The sequence below is a fragment of the Polypterus senegalus genome, chromosome 8 (assembly GCF_016835505.1).
Source record: "Polypterus senegalus isolate Bchr_013 chromosome 8, ASM1683550v1, whole genome shotgun sequence".
NCBI classification, from domain to species: Eukaryota; Metazoa; Chordata; class Cladistia; order Polypteriformes; family Polypteridae; genus Polypterus; species Polypterus senegalus.
This window is the reverse complement of record NC_053161.1, coordinates 53,233,487-53,248,588: the sequence shown is the minus strand read 5'-3', so window position 1 is coordinate 53,248,588 and position 15,102 is coordinate 53,233,487. Positions and strand designations below refer to the sequence as shown.

The window sequence follows — 15,102 nt, the reverse complement described above, 5'->3', positions numbered from 1 at the left end:
TATAGTATAGAGAGATGTGTTCGCTGACGTTATGATCGCCTTTTGGGGACAGTCGCGGTGGGTCTTGTGTAGACTGGTGAGGCGTCCCGCCATTAATCGGCTGTGATGGCACTGTCAGTCCTCCACTGTGTGCGTGTCTTCATAATCCGGTGAGAACCTCATAATCGTATCGTGCAAAAGAAAGTGTGAATCGCCTTAATATTATTTTGCCATGGTGTAGAAAAGGGGTCCCGTGTTTGCACTTGTCTGGGCTATAGCGCAGGGGGAGGATGAAAAAAATTAAAAGTGCTCACTTTGACTTAAGGCAGAAGCGCAGTCAGCGTCTCAAAGGCCGGCACAGCTATGCACGCGCTGGCTGCTCGACTTTTGCAGGGCAGGAGACCACAGTTCTTGCAGACACGTTCATGATATCAAAAGTCTCAGCGCTCTTTGGAGGTCATTCATATATTATATATATATATATATATATATATATATATATATCAAAATACCCGCCCTCAGCGAGAAGTAGTGTGTTAAAGAAGTAATGAAAAGAAAAGGAAACATTTTAATAATAGCGTAACATGATTGACATTGTCATGAGTGTTGCTGTCATATATATGCCTGCCTAAATAAGTCACCCTCACTTTGCTCTTACTTTATTTACCGTTCATTTAATCATGGCTAGTGGCGGAAAAATTATAAAATGGAAGGAGGATGGCTTTACCAAAACAATTATTGATGGCGAATCGATTATTCATAAAGCTTGAATTGGTGATCTGTTTTTCTGTGTTAACCTCATATTTTTCATACTTCTTCTCAAACTAAGGTGGTGCGAGGGTAAAATGAATCGGGATCGCTGATCAATGTAATCGGTGTACCAGGAAATCATGCATTGACAAAAGCTCCCCTTTGCTTGTAATGCAAAGTGTGATTAAATGCATTATTTTTTAACGCGTTATGGAGCACATGCATCGAAGCTTCTCAGCTGTGCTTGTGCTAAGAAAAGGAAAGATTTTAAAAATAACGTAACACGATTGTCAATGTAACCTTTTGTAAGTAGTGCCTGGAGGATTCAGTGTGGAGAAACTCTATAGAGACAGCGTGTGTATTAACTTGTGGATTTTTCTGTGAGTATTTGGTGGCAGTCTGACGAAGTTGCTTCGAAGACGGCGTTAGCTGCGCTCAGCTCTGTGCTCAGCTCAGAGCCAAATGAGATGAATGGGAGGGGAGATGATGACGTGACTCCCCCACCCGCCTTAACTGTCAATCCCCACAAACACAGTCTCGGAATTTGCATAAGCACACCCCTTCACCTGCAATTTTAACTTAGTTATAAAGTGATCAAAACTCTCGTTTATATCCTGCGTCCTCTCATTAAACTTGTATCCCGCATTACCTGTGGGCATGTGAAACGCCAGCGGTAGCCTGTCTATGAACTTAATTTAAAGTTTAGGTTTACACCTTGCTTTCTTTCCGAGGTAGCAGCAGTCATGAATATGGTAGTATATGTCACTCACTCGCTTCTTATTGTTTCGCTGCCTTCTCAATTATATAATGCATGTTTTCTTAAGAGCTTTTTGGAGGTCTTCCTGGTTTTCTACGCACTGCGTTGACAGTCAGTTCACGTGATTACGTGAGAGGCGTGATGATGTCACACGAAACTCCGCCCCCCCCACGTCATTCCAGCTCAACTCCATTACAGTTAATGGAGAAAAATACCTTCCAGTTATGACCATTAGGCGTAGAATTTCGAAATGAAACCTGCCCAACTTTTGTAAGTAAGCTGTAAGGAATGAGCCTGCCAAATTTCAGCCTTCTACCTACACGGGAAGTTGGAGAATTAGTGATGAGTGAGTCAGTGAGGGCTTTGCCTTTTATTAGTATAGATATATAGATATGACAACACTCATATCAATGACAAAACAATTACAATAACAATCATGTTACGTTATTTTTAAAATTTTTCCTTTTCTTTTTCATAACTTCTTTAACACACTACTTCTCCGCTGCGAAGCGCGGGTATTCAGCTAGTAGAATATATACTGCGGTGGTTTGGCACCCTGCCCGGGATTGGTTCCTGCCTTGTGCCCTGTGTTGGCTGAGATTGGCTCCAGCGGACCCCCATGACCCCGTGGTCGGATTCAGCGGGTTGGAAGATAGATGGATGGAATATATAACTAGTTTAGAGTCTTAAATGGAAAAAAAAAAATGTTTTCCTGTTGGTTGCTATGTAAATCTCTCTATTATAATAAATAATCCTGTGTGAGGGAATGACTAGGAGACGATACGTGATCTTCTTGTTTATATCACATAAGACACTTAAAAGACCCGCAAGACTAAAGAGATTGGCCACGGAGCGTCTCGCATGGACCTTAAACATGAGACTTTCTGCCAAGAGATTGACTCAGGAACATCTTGCGATGACGCAGAACATGAGATTCTTGCAAGACATGCCCTACTTAAAACCAATATCAAATAAGACTGCAAAGGGAAAAACCATCAATTGTGTAAATGCTTTGAGCACACACAGATCCAGGGCTCTCAGCACATATAAAGCATATAAGGACAATATGTTATAAATGAAATGCAGACAACTAAACGAAGAAGAAAGAGCAGCGCGGAGAAAAGAGACTCAAAAGCGTTGGAGAAACAAAAAAGAATTCAGAAAATAAGGAAAGTAATTATTAGCCCGGAAGAAGTGGAATTGGAAAAAAAAAAGCACGTCCGATACGGACGTTGGTGCTATGCACATGCAGAACAGGTTAGAGATTTCGAAAGGCTAAAAAAAAGAAAAAAAAGTTGTCATGATACAAATATGAAAATAGGAAAATTAGAAAGTATAAAAAGAAATAAACGCTCACAGTAGCGTAAAAAAACTGAAATTATTAATCAAAAAGGGAAAATAATCACCACGGACCTGATGTCATTGAAAAAAATGCAGGATAAAGCAAGGACATTACATGGACAAAGAAGTTTTCTTGGATTTCTGTATGAATCAGTAAGATCACGCACGCATATATAATAAACCAACATGTGACGAGTTATCAGAGATAATAGTTTCGAAAGACAGAAATATCAAAAACAGAGTAAATATTTGTGTTTATTCGAAAGCAGAACATGAATTGACATTTCTGTCTAATAATTCACCACATTCCGATCCATTACTCTTTCCCTTGCTTTTCCCAGATGGAGAAGCAGGATGGTCATACAATATGAAACACACAATTTCACAAAAACGAATAACACCAACACAATATTTCAGGGGAATAATTAGCAATACGTTCCAATATATTTAACCCACTGCTGTCATCTCAATGTCTAACACAACATTACATTATTAATGCGTATCTAAAAGTCGAATCAAGCTAATTGTCTTTTCTTCATTAAATCGAATCAAGCAAAACTTAGAATGGAACATATGCAAGGACTCCTTGATCATGTTCAAAATTCAAATATCTATAGTTCAGACAAATTCAAAATAGGTAAAGCAGTAATATTGCCATCATCAATTCAGGGTAGTCCAAGAGCATTGCAAAAGTTATATCATAATGCAATGGCAATATCCAGAACTATCGGTCGGCCAGATTTATTTATTACAATGCCGTGCAATCCACAATGGCCAGAAATCTGGAGATTAATGAAAACAATGCCACCAGCCACATTGGCTCTGAATATTCCGACTTTTATAAGTAGATTGTTTTATCAAAGTCTTAATTTTATTCAACGAACTCGAAAGGGTGTTCTGTCAAATACGAGCATACATTTACATAATCGAATTTCAAAAACGGGGTTTACCTCACATGCATTTATTGGTTACTTTACAAAAAATTATTAACTGCTAATGATGTAGATCGTTTTGCCTGTGCTGAAATTCCAAACAGAGAAACCAATCCTGAATTATGGTACAAAGTCATTAAACACATGTCTCATGGAACTCATTTAAAAGATTCAGTATGTTGGGACTCGAAGGTAAATTAGTAAATTCGTCATTAAATACGGGGGTCTTCCCAGACTGCCTTAAGACTGCTGTAGTTAAACCTCCGCTCAAGAAAAATAATCTTGACCCCTCTGCTTTTGAAAATTTTAGACCCATCTCTAACCTGCCCTTCTTAAGTAAAATTCTAGAGAAGGCAGTCATTTTGCAGTTAAATGACCACCTCAATAAACATGCTATTCTTGATAAATTTCAGTCAGGTTTCAGAACAAATCACAGCACAGAAACTGCACTCATTAAAGTAGTAAATGACTTGCGGGTAAATGCAAACAGAGGCCATTTATCTGTTCTCATCCTCCTAGATCTGAGTGCCGCATTTGACACCATTGATCACAATATTCTTCGAAATCGCCTTAGTCAATGGGTGGGCTTCTCTGGCAGTGTCTTAAATTGGTTTGAATCCTACCTGGCAGGGAGAAAATTCTTTGTGAGTTGTGGTAATCACAACTCAAAGACACATGATATTCTATATGGTGTTTCACAAGGCTCAATCCTAGGTCCGCTGCTCTTCTCAATCTATATGCTCCCGTTAGGTCAGATTATCTCAGGCTACAACGTGAGCTACCACAGCTACACTGATGACACACAGCTGTACTTATCAATAGCACCTGATGACACCGACTCTCTCGATTCACTAACACAATGTCTTACTGGTATTTCGGAATGGATGAATAGTAATTTTCTCAAACTAAATAAAGAGAAAACTGAAATTTTAGTGATTGGCAATAATGGATTCAATGAGGTTATAAGAAATAAACTTGATCCATTAGGATTAAAAGTTAACACGGAAGTAATAAACTTAGGGATAACTGTTGACTGTAACCTGAATTGTAAATTGTATATTCATCAGACCACTACGATAGCATTTTTTCACTTCAGAAACATAGCAAAATTTAGACCTCTTATATCATTGAAAGATGCTGAGAAATTAATTCACGCTTTTGTTTTCAGTCGACTAGATTACTGTAACGCACTCCTCTCAGGACTACCCAAAAAAGACATAAATCATTTGCAACTAGTGCAGAATGCACCTGCTAGAAATTCTAACTAGGAAAAGTAAATCCGAACACATTTCTCCAGTTTTGATGTCACTACACTGGTTACCTGTGTCTTTCAGAATTGACTTTAAAATTCTGCTTATGGTTTATAAAGCCCTAAATAATCTCGCTCCATCTTATATATCGGAATGTCTGGCACCCTATATCCCAAATCGTAACTTTAGATCTTCAAATGAGTTTCTCCTTACAGTTCCAAAAGCTAAACTTAAAAGAAGTGGTGAGGCTGCCTTCTGCTGTTATGCACCTAAAATCTGGAATAGCCTGCCAATAGGAATTTGCCAGGCTAATACAGTAGAGCGCTTTAAAACACTGCTGAAAACACATTACTTTAACATGGCCTTTTAATAACTTCACTTTAACTTAATCCGGATACTCTGCATGTTCAATTCATCTTAATAACTATTCGTAGTGACTCTAAAATCCATACTAACCCCTACTCTCTCTTCTGTTTCTTTTTCCGGTTTCTTTGTGGTGGCGGCCTGCGCCACCAACACCTACTCAAAGCATCATGATGCTCCAACATTGATGGATTGAAAGCCATAAGTCTACGTGACCATCATCAAATCCTTCCGTGAGAACCCTAAATACAAAGAGGACTGTTTCATTTATGTTAGTTAGATTGCCCAGAGGGGACTGGACGGTCTCATGGTCTGGAATCCCTGCAGGTTTTTTTTTTTTTTTTTCTGTCCACCCTAGCCATTGGACCTTACTTATTCTATGTTATTTAATGTTGACTTATTTTGTTTTCTTAATGTGTCTTTTATTTTTCTATTCTTCATTTTGTAAAGCAGTTTGAGCTACGTTTTTTTGTATGAAATTTGCTATATAAATAAATGTTGTTGAAAGAAAAAAAGGGTTTAAAAGAATTTCCAAAATCTTTCGTTCAAACAACAGATATGACTAAGGCTGGCTTTCCAGATTATCGGCGAAGAAATAATCGTCACGGAAAGAAAGATGGAAAAATTGTGATGATCGATGAATCATTGATTGTACCATATAACTCATATTTGCTAAAAAGATTTGATTGTCATATTAATGTCGAGTATTGTGCATCAGTGATGAGTATTAAGTACATCTACAAGTACATTCATAAAGGGCACGATCGATTACGTGTAACTTTATTGAAAGAACAAGCACAGGATTATGTTCAAGCGTATTTAGATACTCGATACGTTAGTGCAATGGAAAGTGGCTGGCATTTAAAGGAATTACCAATGCACGGTCGAAGTCATTCTGTAAAATTATTACCGATTCATTTACCAGGACAGAATATGGTTCAATTCAAAGAAGGCGAAGAAGCAGATGCTTTACAAGTAGCAAAAACAAAAAAACAAATTTTTGGCTTATTTCAAACTAAATAAAAAAGACGTAAATGCAAAGGCATATGCATCCATGAAAAATTAATTGCATAAGTGTTGCACTATTAAATATTGTATCACCAAAAGGTAGTGAACGCTTTTATTTAAAATTGTTGTTAATGAGAATCGAAAGGAGCAACGTCATATAGAAATGTTCTAACTATAGATGGAAATACATACAGTACCTTTCAAGAAGCGGCTCGAGCAGTTGGATTATGTAAATCGGATGACTATATGTATGAAATGATGTCTGATTTTAAGTCTGTAATGAATCCTGACAAATTAAGACCCTTCTTCGTATACTTAATTATGACAAGGGAAGTTGCAATTATGACAGAGGAAGTTGATGCTTTACAATTATGGGAAGCGTTCAAAGGACCATTATCCAAAAAGTCAAAAGAACAAATGCCTCTTTTAATCATCAAAGAATTGTTAGAAGCAGAAGATTTAACAATGCAATAATTTGGAATTCCAGAAGAAATTAAAGAATCGGAGGTAAAGAAAGAGATAAAAGTAGACGTAGATGTAACAGTGGAAGACCATAGAAAAATATATCAGGAAATATACTCACAATTAAACGATGATCAAAGATCCATTTTTGACACAATTCAAAAAAGTTTTCTCGGAGAAACAGTGATTATTCTTCATAGATGGGTAAGGCAGAACAGGGAAAACATTTTTGTATAAATGTTTACTCCATTATTGCAAACAGCTGTTCAAAAACATTACATCGATAGCATGGACAGATATAGCAGCAATTCTTCTTCTATACGGTAAAATAGCTCACAAAACGTTTAACTTACCTTTAAATATCTCAGACAGTGGTTGTCGAGCGAAGCGAGCAAGGGGCGTAGCCCCCTAGTAGTCACAAAAGAAATCTTCAGATCACAGTAAGTTATTGTCCCACCTCTTGCAGTTAAAGGGATGACTAGGTTTTGATGTCTGAATAAAGTGATGACAAAGAATCCTTAAATCCATTATAACTCTGACCGAATATTGCCCTTAACAGGTATAGGTCTCAGCATACAGTACATGCTTTAAATTGGAAGTCAGATAACAATCAGAAAAAAGAAATAATTATATATATTTCATAATGGAAAGTGTTATAAAGCCATTTCTAATGTACTGTTTCTGCATATAAAGAGACATTTTTAAAATGGATATACTTGGTTATACTAGTTTTCAGAAGTATGCCCACCCTGCCAATTTTCTTCAAGGACATAGTGTAGAATGTTACATAAAGTCATCAAAACCTCTCAAAGAGCACTTAGAGAATTGACAGCAAAACTTACTTTTGCAAACCTCAATGTTCATGATTCTTTCATCAGAAGCATGAAGTGTAATAATGGGAATTTGCCAACATGGACCTAGACAATTTACCATGTACAGATTAGTGAAAGTGAAACTTTCTGTCCAATAAATAAGAAAAGATGACATTACCTCATGTCTTTCTCCCCCATTAATGATGGTTTATCTTTGATGTTATATGTAGGCTTGTTGGCATACATGCTTGCTGATGAGCTATTTCCAGTAAAAGGCAATTCCCTAATTGTCTAGCTTATGGCAATGATGAAAGTGGACTTCAAGGTGCTTTGCTATTTAAGGCAAATGTGTTTTATGATTATACCATGTTTTAATCATTGCTTAAAGTGCTGAAATTTACTATCTTTACTTAATTCACCCACATGACTCTTGTTGATCATATAGAGTTCTGTAATGATATAACAGGTTTAAAATTTGATGTTTTCTAAGCCCTAAGTAATGTTCAGATTAAAACCTCACATTAATGTGAAATAAAAAAAATATTTGGAGAAACCACATCAACCACTTATCTTTCAACTTAAAAAAAAAATAAAATCCAAAAAATAACTGTTTTAGAGTTGAATACATTGAAGAAACTAAATGTTTTCACTGAAACAAGAATTTGTTACCAAGTTAATGTTTGTTTCACTAGGAAAATAAACATATAAAGCACATAAAAATGTAAAATCTGTTGTAACTAATATGTTAATTTATTAAACAAAAATATTTAATCCGTATTTTAAGTCATCTTGCACATCTCAGTGATGAGTCTGCTGTTTTTATGTTTGTTTTTAACAGAGGATGAAGTGGAAAATTTTGATGTTTCCAGTCTGCCTGAAGAAGCTCTGCGGAACATTGAAGCTGACAGTTTCTGGTGCATGAGCAAGTTGCTTGATGGCATTCAGGTAAATTGATTCCTCCTGTCTTCAGCCGTTGGGGATAACTGATTAATTTCATGGCTTTCAGACACTTCTGGGACTTCAAGAAAAGAAAGGATGTGCAGAAATAGAGTTCTTTCTCCCTTAGCAAAATTCTTCCACTTCTTGGTGATTTAAACTAAAATCTATAATAAATATGCACACATTTTTTCAAAGTGACTTGTGGGTTTCTTTATCATGAGACATAGAAGTGTGTGTTTATTTGATTTGGTACAAGTGATGCACTGTTTTTCTCACTGTTTTAATTGATTAAAATCTGTCCAAGCAGAAATTTATATTGTTATTTCCTGTATTGGGTCAAAATACCTGGATGAATGTCTATCTGTAAATAATCCTTTAAAGTTGCATAGTATAATATGCTTTGTTGTCTAGGTTTTTGTACCATATATTTTTAGACATTACATTTACTCAACCAAAATTTGGTCACAGGTTGCCATCGCTGGGTCACAAGCACAAGGAAAAAGAAGCCATTTCAGCAACTGCCTTGCTTGCCAGATTCAACCAAAAGGATTAACTGTGGTGCATAATAATTTTTCTAATGAACGTCATTTTACTTAGAGGAACAAACTCCCAGTGCTCTTCAGATATATTTTATTTCTTATTTGAAACTGTGCTTGTTTCACTTAAGGGAAAGGCTTCTCAATTTTATACTATTTTATTTTGTATTTGTAATTACCAAGGAAATATTATTTATCCATCCATCTATTATCCAACTCACTATATCCTAACTACAGGGTCACGGGGGTCTGCTGGAGTCAATCCCAGCCAACACAGGGCGCAAGGCAGGAAACTAACCCCTGGCAGGGCACCAGCCCATCGCAGGGCACACACACCAATCACACACTAGGGACAATTTAGGTTCACCAATGCACCTAACCTGCATGTCTTTGGACTGTGGTAGGAAACCAGAGCATCCGGAGGAAACCCACGTAGACACAGAGAGAACATGCAAACTCTACACAGGGAGGACCCGGGAAGTGAACCCAGGTCTCCTTACTGCGAGGCAGCAGCGCCACCACCGTGCCACCCCATGAAATATTATTTAATACTCCGTTATCAATATCTTGCATCCACTGTAGAATTTTGATTGTGTGTATCTAAAATTAATATAATATGTTCCTTTAAAGCAAACAGCTGAGAAAGTTAAGATCATAGGATCTTTACTGAAACATAGAAAGTATTTGTTTATGAAGAAAACAAAGCATATTGAATTATTGTTCTGTCTGTAGCTACTGTGTCATATTGTACTTGGTAGAAGAAAAACACCTGGTTTATTCTCTGGCCTCTTTTCAAAAGCTTTTCCTGCCTCCTCTAAATGATCATTACGTTTATTTTCATTGTAACGATTACCATAACCTCTACACCAAGCAATAACCCTCTCATTCATTTTCTTTATTTTATTTGAAAATTACACATAGTATACACAGACACATTGGGTTGTGAAGGAATATATATTGTATAGTGCAATTTGTTTAATGAAATGGAGATTCAAATGAAGAGTGCATCATAAGTTTAGAATAATATGAAAAAATACAATTGGCAGCTCTCTCTCTCTCTCTAATTGCAGTCTGTATAACCTGCAGCAACCTATATTTTTTTCTCTTATTTCCCTAGTAAAGTGAGTGCCAGAGATATGTAGTAGTTTAAGCAAACAAGTCATTACATGTACTCAAGTATGTTAACAGTAAAAATTCTAAGAATGTTCATCTAAGTTCAAAGAATTTCCCCAATTGTAGTCGCTTGTGAAAACTGTATTCATAGCCACTAATGTTTTTAAAATATCTTTGCTCAAGAACTAAGTCTATCAATAGATCTTTCCTTCACTACTGTCTGCACTTTTCATACACTACTTTAACTACGCTCCTATGTTAGGTAACATTGCAACTGTAATGTATCAGGTCTGGCACCTGCCTTATGTGTTTAGCAAACACATTCATAGCATCATGATGAACATAAATGTAAAATGGTTACACCCATGAAAACCAAAACCATAAAATGGTAACACCCATGAAAATAATGTATTTCACCTGCACCATTGATAACATCACTATCGTAAAGATAAAAATGTAAAATAAACATCCATCCATCTATCCATTATCCAACCTGCTACATCCTAACTACAGGGTCAGGGGATCTCCTGGAGCCAATCCCTGGGTTCACTTCCCGGGTCCTCCCTGCATGGACTTTGCTTGTTCTCCCCGTGTCTGTTTGGGTTTTCTCTGGGTGCTCCGTTTCCTCCCACAGTCCAAGGACATGCAGGATAGGTGCATTGGCAATCCTAAATTGTCCCTAGTGTGTGTGACCTGCGGTGGGCTGGCGCCCTGCCCAGGGTTTGTTTCCCAATAAAACAAAAATGAATAATTATTTTCAGGTGTGTATTTATTCTTGTGGGGTCACACCTACCTTGCTGAGAGATGATGTCAGAAGGAGTGTAGCCATCCTAAAAAGCCTGACAAAAGAGTCTGGGTGTTTGATAGAGTGAGAATTGGGGGGGACTAGTAGTATATGGCCACCAGCGATCTCCGAATGAGTCCTGGCTTGTATCTGCTAATCTCATGGATTTTGGGAAAATAAATATAGATGATGATGCCTCAGATCCCCAGTTGAGCATCTAGAGGTGGAGTTTGTGGCATGAATGTGCAGACTGGGGATGGAGCAGAAATTCATGGAACAGAAACAGAAATGATGGTGAGCCGCAGGAAGGAGCCATGGAAAATGATGGCATTTCACATTGTATTAGACTAACAGCACCAGGATGATTAAAATATCAGTTGAATAATCCCATAAAAAGAAACGCACACAAAATGAAAATCTAAAAACATACGTATTTTGTCATGGGAAACGACCTCCAAATGACAATATCAAAAGATATTTCAACATCATCAGATACTCAGTGTGATGATGCGGGTTCGACTCCATGCTCCTATTGCTGTTCAGGAGCCCTTGAACCCAACACCGTCGATAATGTCACCAAGATGAGCTGACACATAGGGACAAATCTCTCAAGGCCAGGGGATATTCCATAAAGTGCTTTATTTAAACAATCAAAAACAAAGTGCAAAATCAAAGTTCAATAAATAATTCCATAAAATCAAGTGTCCAGTGGGGTTAAAACCAACAAATAAATCCTTTAAAATGCAAGGTTAATATAGGCAGCAATTAAAACGCAGTCTCTTTCACTCCGTTTACTCTCCAGCCCACCTCCGTCTCTTTCTCCCTGGCTCACCATTACTCGCGGCCGCGGAGACCCAACAGTCACAAGCTCCTTTTGTCAACCTACGTCTTGGTCGCCAAACAGACGTCACTGCCAGACCGACGAGGTCGGCTCTCCTGCCGTGATCTTTCGCGTACCCGTAGTCGCTCCTCAGATCCAGCGGGATGACACCTCTCCTGCTCACCCCACTCACTCGTACATTCAGTGGGGCGAGCTAGCCCCTAGAGCGCAACAGAAGAACGCTCCTTCGCGGGACCCCAGCTCACGGCGTTTCCACCTTCCAGGTGGCCGGATTGTCACCCCCGACTGCTGTTTTCCGACCTTTTACTGCATCAGCTTTTCTCTCTTCATCACTTCCTCTCCGATTTCTCTTATCTTTTTCTCCTAACACCATTTTTTTTCCCCCCATCCCCCCCACTCTGGTCTACATTCATTTATATGTATATACACCTATCCTCCTCTCTGCCTCCGTGGGCACAGCGTCTTGATTACACACCACAGAAAGCCAATGAGGCAAACAAGAACGATCGCACCCTCATGTGCAGGTGCGACTCGCTCCAATCACCCCATTAACTCCCCGCGGTTGTGCAATCGCACCCACGGAGAACGACACGACTATATGAATTTAAAAAAACCTGACTTTTTTCGGAAGCCGCGGACCCGCTATACCACACTCAGTACTAAGAAGAGAAATGCAAATGAATATAAATAAATTTCCAATTTATTGTTTAGTGGGAAAAGTCTAAGACCTAATTGTACATAAGTAATTAGAGTGGTCACAACAGTGGCGAGAACTACTCCAAAATAGTGAGATGTAAAAGTTCACACATGCTTTAAATTGCATCACAAAAAATAAACTACTGTATCACCTCAAAGGGCTCTGTCTTTCAAGTCTCAAGAAAGAACTTACACCTGTACGCACGTGAGCAAAGATATGCCCAGAACACTGCATGTAAGGGCCTATTCATGCAAACCAGAAACAGGCTAGCAGCAGCAAGCACAAAGAAAACAAGAAAAAGTATTTTTCTACACACAAAGTTGCATTGAGCATATCATGGAAAATTTGGATGACTAAGTTAAGTTTGCTAGAAACATTTTAAATCACTGAGGCAAGTTTACTACTTATTTATGTATTTCTCACAACATTACCATCTTTTTGGGGGGTATGCTGTATTATTGTGGTGTTATTGAAAGTCACCCAGTTTGTTTTGAGTTGGCCTACTCTTGCACCCTAACGTTTACAAACACAGAAGGACATTCACACAGACACTTGCTCATGTAAACACTAATTATGAGTAATATGTGCATAGCCTTTCACTCTACAGAACTTCACTGGGGAATTAATAGCTTTAGCACCTAACAGTTGTTCCCACGTGTAGCCTAAACACCTAAGGCTGACTCCTCTTGCTCCCAGATAATACCCTAGACATATGGTGGCTAAATAAACTTTACTTAATGCCATTTATCAACCAATTAGTGCACACAGATAATCAGATTAAGGTGAATAACCCAATTAAGACAGGAACCTGGTTTTGCCATGTTTACATGGGTAAGTCATTTCTTCTTGTCAGAACACACTGTCATTAAACTGAGCAAAAAAGAGTTAAACATCATCATCATGAATCAGAAAATAAGCAGGGATGCTTGTAATAGTTTTTAATGCTTTATTAATATAATTTAGTCAAATTGATGCTTGATTTGTAGGTTTCTGTTACCAAACTGCACTCAGCAAATTATTTTTATGCTTGGCTATGTGATTGTTCCCTGCAAAGGAGCTAGTACTTGTGTTTCTTGCCTTAAACCCAGTGGTGCTGAAATAATAATAATGCAGGTATTTTTACTTCAGTAAGATAAATATGTGTTAGCTTGGTCATTACTCGGTACATGCATCCAATTCTGGTAGTCCAGGCTTCTCCAGGATGGCACATCCATATGTGTCGTCAAAGAAGGTTTACTATTTCTCCCGGCACAGTCCCAAGAACATGGAGTAGATACCAGGAGATGGGCCATTGCACAAGGAGAACTAGACAGTGCCATAGAAGGGCATCAGCCCAGCAGCAAATCTAGTATCTGCTTCTTTGTGCAAGGAGGAACAGGAGGATCACTACCAGAGCTGTACAAAATGACCTCCAACTGGCTACTGGTGTGCATATTTCTGACCAAACCATCAGAAACAGACTCCACGAGGGTGGCATAAGGGCCTAATGTCCTGTAGTGGGACCTGTGCTCACAGCCTATCACCATGCAATTCGATTGGCTTTAACCAGAGAGTCCCACGATAGGCGCCAATGGCAGAGCTACCCTGTTCTCTTCACAGATGAGAGTAAGTTCACACTGAGCCCATGTGATGAACGTGAAAGAGTCTGGAGATGATGTGGTGAATGTTATGCAGCCTGCAACATCATCCAGCATGACCGGTTTGGCAATGGGTCAGTGAGGTCTGGGGAGGCATATTCTTAGAGGGTTGTACAGACCCCCACGTGCTAAGCAATGGTACCCAGACTGGAGCCATTGTCAGACTGTACACTGATGCAGTGGGCCCTGGGTTCCCTCTGGTGCAGGATAATGTCTGGTTTCATGTGGCCAGAGCATGTAGGCAGTTCCTGATGGAGGAAGGCATTGATGCCATTGACTGGCCCGTACCTTCTCCAGACCTGAATCCAATTGATAATGTCTGGGATCTTATGCCCAAGAGCTCACTGAAACCCTGATCAAAATCTGAGAGGAGATCACCCAGGACACCATCTGCCGTCTCATCAGGTGCATGGCCAGACATTGTTGGGAGAACATACAGGCACGTGGGGACTGTACACACTACACAGTGTATGTCACATGCATTCTATAGAACCCATGTATTGCTATCATACGTGCCTAATACTGGATAGATGCATTATCAGCATTGATCTTTGTCTTGTATCCAGTGGTGCCAGGTCTCTAAGCAATACAGTATTGGGAGTTGATTCAGATGATGGATGAATAAGTTTTACAGCATTTCTCTCTTGCTTGCATCTTTGTAATATTGATTTATTGTTAATATTTCTTAAGGCATATGTCCAATTGGCCTTCATATATATAGGATAGTATGAAATAGTATTATATAAAGCAATATTTCAGTTCTATGTAATGCCAGGCTTAGATGAAACAGTATTGCTGGTATTTGGATACATATTGCTTTTTGAAAAGAGCAGAGTGCCTTATAGAAGTTTGTTCCTTAGTAAAAACTGTCCCATGGGGATTTACATATGCAGTTCAAATC

General features: G+C 38.6%; 1 protein-coding gene across 1 annotated transcript in view; it reads left to right on the top strand.

Moving 5' to 3' along the window:
- tbc1d22a (TBC1 domain family, member 22a) overlaps positions 1–15,102 on the top strand; it is a 212,609-nt gene that overhangs the window by 181,347 nt on the left and 16,160 nt on the right. The window contains exon 9 of the mRNA XM_039762143.1: positions 8,493–8,599. Within this exon, the coding sequence (XP_039618077.1) occupies positions 8,493–8,599 (107 nt within the window). The remainder of the gene's footprint in view (positions 1–8,492; positions 8,600–15,102) is intronic.